The following is a 6996-nucleotide window of genomic DNA, read 5'->3' as shown; positions in this document are numbered from 1 at the left end:
TAAGAGCAGAGGCTCCAGGCAAGTGACTTTCGGAGGCTGTAAGAGCTTGATGTTTAGAATGCATGTAAAAAAAGAGTCACTTGCTGTTTTCACTGATGTACAGCCAAGTATGGTTTGTACCTTTTAATGAACACAATCATATTATTAATTGCAATTGTTCATATAAGGAAATAGAGCATTTCTCTCAATGAAGAAAAACTTAAAAAAATATAATTTCTCTCTCTTTGTCAATTCCTCTTTTGGGAATGAAGAGTAAGATGACATGCTTCCTTAAAAAAACAAAAAACAAAACCAAAAACCACTTTTTTTCTCCATTATATTGATGGAAGGAAAAAAAGACAACTCTACTACCATTAATTTTATATCTATCTATTTCTAAGGATATTATTCCCTTTATAAAAATTTCAGTCTTATATACTCTGACTAGTTTAGAGTTCCAGATAAATAAAATAAAGGCATATTAACAATCAAACGATTAGCCATATTTATCTGCTCACATTCATGGATTTTCTGACAGTTGTAGAGTGCATATAATACTGTTAACATTTAGTCCACGTTAACACGCCATCATCTCATGGCTCATAACACCGACCATATCAGCAAAACGCTTGATGTACGGAAGTAACATCACAGACTGTTGGCAGAGGTAACAGGACACTAACTTCAGCCACACAATTGTAATCTCTACTCTTCATCTGTCTCTACCATCCCACCCCCTTCAGAGCTATGGAATTTTCAAAGCCTAATTATATCAGAGGTACAGTATCACACTATTCATATTGGAAAATGGGTACCAAACACCAAAAAAAAAAAAAAAAAAAAAAAAAAAAAAAGCCTTAAAACAGGATTTAGCTTTTTAAATGGCTGGGATTCACTATTTTCTATTTCTTCATCTTTATTTTTTCTGGTCATAGATAAATGCTTTCTTTGTTCCTTTTCATTCACAGGGCTTAATATACAAACTTGTAAGCATTAGAAAATGGTATTCCAGTTCAAAGTTGCTGTGATCATAGCCACATGAAGCAACAGATGTGTACTATGCTTCAAAATGTTTTGTGATTCTTCAGTGTAGATACATTTCTTGCTGATTTTTCCCTTAAATTAAGGCAAAAGAAATCCACAGTATTGAGCTGATTATTTTAGCTTCTGAATTAAGTACACTTTCCAAAATACAGTAGTCCTGGAGTAACTTCGACAGCTTCTATTCATCCGTGTCATGGGTGAAGTAGTATCTTACTGGAGGTCCTGGCAAATCTTCATCTCCATCGGTGTCTGGGGCAAATGACACAGTAAGATCTACGTATTTCTTCTCAGTGGAAGGTTTCACAAGTTTGTGCATTCTAAGAAAAATAAGCAAGGATAAATACGGTGTTAATTTGGTAAAAGGAAAGATTTCCCTAGTTAGTACTACTATTCAGAGACTGTGGATGTGTACATATACTGTAAAATATAATAATCTACCTATACTCTTAATTTTTCCTTAAAGATTCCAAATTGAAAACACTTATCTAATATGATGCCTGCTGGTAATGACAATAAACAAAGAAAGTAAAAAAAAATCCCAAAGAGTAATGCAGTGATTCTGAAAAACTGACATTTTTCCTTTATTTGTTAAAGATTAGAGACACCTGGGATCTTCTAGCGCTCTTCAAAAGAGAAAAAAGCAAGCTTCACTAAAATCTTAAAATACAAGATGCCCAATCTATCCTTTCTCTCCCTACTTGGCTGTCAGAATTCTCCTGAAATGTAAGTTGAGGAATGTAAGTTCACAGCAGGCTCTCAACTACAGCGCCTTCCATTTGACAAGGGTGCGGTGTCCCGTACCTACCTCTCCATCTTTCTACTGCTCATATCCATGTCATCTCCCTTTCCAAAGGGAGATCAAGTGCACTTTTTAATTTTTAAGCTAAATGTGTATGCAAAGCCATTTGCTTTTACATATAATAATCCTCCTCCAAATGCTTAAATGAAATCTAACCCAAAACTGAGGTTTGAGGTAGGAAAAGTCCCTAACGCAACGTCAACATCTTCATTACAATGATTTTAGTTACATTTTAATCAATAATCAATGCGCCTGTTTCTCTGAGTACACTGTACTGGACATCAGGGCTATGTGTATAATAACAACATAGTAACAGAACTAGCAATTATGGAATACTACTTACTCTTGCACTGTTACATTTTTAGGGTTTACTATTACTTTAACACTCAGTAGCTACGGGAACAAACATAGCCGAGAATCTGTTTCAAAGTTACTCAAGGAGACAAACAAGTATTAATAAATAACCACCCAAACACGTCTTTACAAAACCAAGCTCATGCTCTTAACTATGCTCTCACTGACAGAACTAAGTATCCAGCCACTTAAGTAATAAATACCTGCTAAATTAAAAATGTAGAACATAACAAATATCATTCATAAAGCATCTCATGCTGCAGTGATCACACACTGGTCAACTCTCAAAAGGCGTTATTTTTTGCAGCAAATTTTCTTTAAAAAATGATTTACTTATTTATTAAGTATACATTGTTCTGCCTGCATGCCTGTAGGCCAGAAGAGGGCACCAGACCTCATTACAGATGGTTGTGAGCCACCAAGTGGTTGCTGGGAATTGAACTCAGGACCTTTGGAAGAGCAGGCAGTACATTTAATCACTGAGCCATCTCTCCAGCCCTTGCAGCAAGTTTTAAATTATTCATGATCACACATTTCACTCACATCTAGGTGGCACACACCTAGGTAGAGATAATTCAGATAATTATAATGTACAAATGATTAACTTCAACTGACGGTCAAAAGCTGACAGTCATGTTAAAGAAAATTATCACATATTGAGACCCATTTATTCATACAAGTTTTACTGATGGCTCTCTGTGCCAGGTATTGATCTAACTATTCAATATACAACAATGAAAAGATCAAATAAAGATTTATGCACTGTGGAACTTAACATTCTAGTGTGAGGGGAGGGGATAATGACAGGTCAACTATACTGTAGCTATAACACTACTGGTAAGCATTATGAAAAAGAGAAAAAGGAGAGGCCGAGGAAGATAATGTTTGCTGTGCAAGCATGCAGACCCGAGTTTGGTCCCTAGAAGTCCAATAAAAAAGTTTAAAGTGATAGCAATTGCAGTCTCAGTACTGGGAAAGAGGAGACTGGCTTTTGAGGGATGTTGGCCAGTCAGTTTATCCAAGACAGCAAGTTCTAGGCTAAGTGAGAGACTCTGCCCCAACACTGACATTAATCTGTGATCTTTACAAACACTCTTATATGCATCTGCACACATCAGAGCACACACCATACACATCCATGTGTACGCATAGAAGCGCATGTACATGAAACAAGTTGGTTTTCTGAAAAGATGAACAAAGTTGGCATACTCTTAGTCAAACTAACTAAAAGAAAGGGAGAAAGACCCAAATTAATAAAGTTAGGGACAAAAGGGAAACATTACAACAGATAGAAAGTTCATAAAATCATGAGGACATACCTTGAAAACTTATATTCTACTAAGTTGGGTAATTTAAAAGAAACAGATGAATTTCTAGATGTGTGTGACTTATCAATGTTAAACCAAAATGAAAAAAAAATTTAAACAGATCTATAATGAGCATCAAGACTGAAGTGGAAATAAAAAAAAAGTGCAGAATCAGAACAACCAGGCTTTAAAGAATAACTAATCTCAATCTTCAAATTATTCAATGAAGTAAAAAAAGGAAGGAATGCTTTCAACGTCACTTTGCAAAGCCAGCATTTCTGTTACCAACCCAGATGAAGAAGCACACAGAGGAAAATTACAGATCAATATTCTTGATGAACAGTGATGAAAAGGTTCTCGATAAAGCACTAGCAAATGGCACTCAAGAACAATCAAAAAGAACATTTGTTATGATCAAGTCTGTTTCATCCTAGAGATGCAAGGGATAAACATATACAAATCAATCAATGTAATATATCACATAGCTTCATGATCAGAGGTCACACGGTCATATTTCACATATTTCACAATGGTTAAAAAATTGTTCAACATTCTAACCATTAGGAAAAAGTAGTTTAAAAAGATTTTGAGATTCCATCTTATGCCAGTCAGAATGGTTATCAATAAGAATATAAATGATGACAAATGCTGATGAAATCATAGGGAACGAGTAACATTTATTCACTGCTGGCTGGAGTATAAGCCAGTGCAGCCACTACGGAAATCAGTGTGGAGGGTTCTCAGAAAGTTCCAAACAGGACTATCGCCCAGCTCAGCTCTTCTGCTCCTGCCTTTACACTAGACTCACAGAGCGCACTAACGACCGCTCTACTCACTACAGCTGCAAAATGGAGTCAGCCTAAATCATCAACTGATGGACTCTGAAAATGCACATTCATACACTGGTATTTTATTCTTTTGTAAAGAAAAATGGAGCTTTGAGATTTACAGAGGAATAGGTGGAACTGGGAGATACACTTAGGCAGGCCAGACCTTGAAACACAAATGCTGCATATTCAGACATTCTTTCACATTCACATCCTACCTTCAAAGTTTTAGATTTGTGTTTAACACATGGTGCCTGTAAAGGCCAGGAAGCTAGAAGGGGTTGGGGGAATGGATGATGGGAGGGAGACGCCTTAGGGAGAAGAGAAGAACATGTGATAGAAAAGGGGAAAATTTTCAGAGTGTACAGATTTAAATTGATGTAACAAAGGATGTTTGTGGGGTAACTAAAACTAAGGACACATAAAATACCCACATGGAAACATTATTATTTTGTTAGTTAATTAAAAAATATCGGAGTTTGAAGGGAAATACGTGAGTGGATAATGTTGTTTTCAGAACCCGTAAGTTATTATTTTGCATACCCAGCATGTGCTGTACATGTGTGTAGAAGTTCCTTGCTAAGGCATGCGTGTGAAGGTGAGAGAGTCACTGTGGAGTTCCTTCTTCTACCTATATGTGGACTCTGAGTATCGAACTTAGGTTGCCAGGACTGTGTGGGACAACAGTGGTACGACCGTGTGACTAGGATAGCCAACTGCATTCTGATTTCAGGCTCTAGTACAAAGCAAGAATCCATGTTTTGAGTTTTAACCTGGTTCGAAGTTCAAGGCTAGGGAGGTTTGGAGGCCCTGCTTGCACCTGTCTCTGTCAAATGGCCTACTATTGTTGCTTTGCTAACTGGACAAAGTTTAAACCACCTCCTAAATACTTGTTTTTACTCATTGACAGTCCTGCTTTCAGTTTTGGTCAGAGAAGCTTCTGTCTGCAGTGAGTAACAGCTAATGAAGAAACTCCATGTGCTGAGAATAACTAAGCAGCCAGCCCCAAAGCTAAAGGGAACACTGCAGAGGAGGGGTAGAAATAATACAAGAGGATGGGAAAGATGCTGTATAATGCTATCTTCTGGACATGGGTGTTGTACCTAACCATGTATACGTACTGAATTCACATCAACAGTGGCCGCACAAAACTGGCCCATCAATGTTCCACAATAAATGAGGAAGGGCTCCTAAGGTAGCTATGGTTACTAGAGAAAAGGCAATCATGTGCCTCGGTGGGGAAGCCACTGGTATGTTTCTTGAGCTCAAAATAAATAACCCCCATATATGCTAATAAAAGTAACTTTAATTGAAAGGGAGTGGGGCCAGTGAGGTGGCTCAGTGTGTAAAGGAGCTTACTGTGCAACTGTGGTAATTCCCAGAGCCCATGCAAAAAGGTGGAAAGAGAAAAAATTCTACAAAGTTGTTCTCTGACCACCACATATGAGTGCTTACATGTGTAACTGTGTGTATAAAATTAAAAATAAAAAGACCTGGGAGAAAATGATATCAAAACAGGAGGGGGTACTGGGAAAAGAATGGGTTTAGTGGGAGGAGAAGGGGATAAGAGGATAATGGAAAATGAGGGAATATGGACAGCGTATATTATACATTACAGATATGGACAGCGTATATTATACATTACAGACTTTTGAAAAGAATAAGTAAATGTATTTTTTAAAAAGGAGAGCAAAAAAGAATAAGCATACCAAACTACAGCTGGGGAGAGTTTGCAGTGCTAAACAGAATTCAGAAAGTATTGTAGAATGTTATTTTAAGGTGTGTTACACCAGTTTATGCTGTGAAACATTAGTTTAATGATGAAGATATGTGTTGCATTCACTTATGTTGCATTTGTTTAACTCTGTGGAGCTGTTACTGTGCCGTTCTAAAACAACTGATTGGTCTAATAAAGAGATGATCGGCCAACAGCAACAGAAGAAAGGATAGGTAGGACTGGCAGGCAGAGAATAAACAGGAGGAGGTATCTGGGAGAAGATCGAGGAGCAAAATGAAGAGGAGAGGAGGACTTCAGTGGCTGGCCACCCTGCTAGACAGCAAGCCACAGAGTAAGAAGTAAAGAAAGAAATACAGAAACAGAGAAAGGCAAAAGCCCAGAGGCAAAAGGTAGATAGGATAATTTAAGTTAAGAAAAGTTGGCTAGAAATAAAACAAGATAAGGCCAGGTGCTCATAAGAATAAGTCTCCAAATATTTATTTTTTTAAATATTTATTTGTTTATTTATTATGTATACAATATTCTGTGTGTGTGTATGCCTGCAGGCCAGAAGAGGGCACCAGACCCCATTACAGATGGTTGTGAGCCACCACGTGGTTGCTGGGAATTGAACTCAGGACCTTTGGAAGAGCAGGCAATGCTCTTAACCTCTGAGCAATCTCTCCAGCCCCCCCCCCCCCCGAAATATTTATTTGGGAGCTGGGTGGCAGGCTCCCCAAGAGAAAAACCGCAAAGAATAAAAAACAAAACAAAACAACCCCCCCCCACCCGCCCAGTTTCAAAAAAGACCTTTTTAGGAAGTGCAAAGACCAGAAATGAGAATCCATTATTAGCCCACTCTCCAGTCTTCAAGCAGAGGAAATGACCAGAGCAAAGCCCTTACTAGAGAATGGCTGAGGTGTTACAGAATAGAGACCAGTGCAGAGGGAAGGAGGGAAGGAGAGAAGA

The 6996-nt window shown here is 37.9% G+C and overlaps 1 protein-coding gene across 1 annotated transcript in view; it reads right to left on the bottom strand.

Moving 5' to 3' along the window:
* Positions 1-932: 932 nt before the first annotated feature.
* The window catches only part of Uba6 (ubiquitin like modifier activating enzyme 6), a 65258-nt gene continuing 59194 nt past the window's right edge, over positions 933-6996 (bottom strand). Inside the window, exon 33 of the mRNA XM_038334684.2 lies at positions 933-1340. Within this exon, the coding sequence (XP_038190612.1) occupies positions 1202-1340 (139 nt within the window). The 3' untranslated portion in view covers positions 933-1201. The remainder of the gene's footprint in view (positions 1341-6996) is intronic.

This window comes from Arvicola amphibius, chromosome 1 (genome assembly GCF_903992535.2).
Source record: "Arvicola amphibius chromosome 1, mArvAmp1.2, whole genome shotgun sequence".
In the NCBI taxonomy this organism is placed as follows: Eukaryota; Metazoa; Chordata; class Mammalia; order Rodentia; family Cricetidae; genus Arvicola; species Arvicola amphibius.
This window is presented reverse-complemented; position numbering and strand designations above follow the sequence as displayed.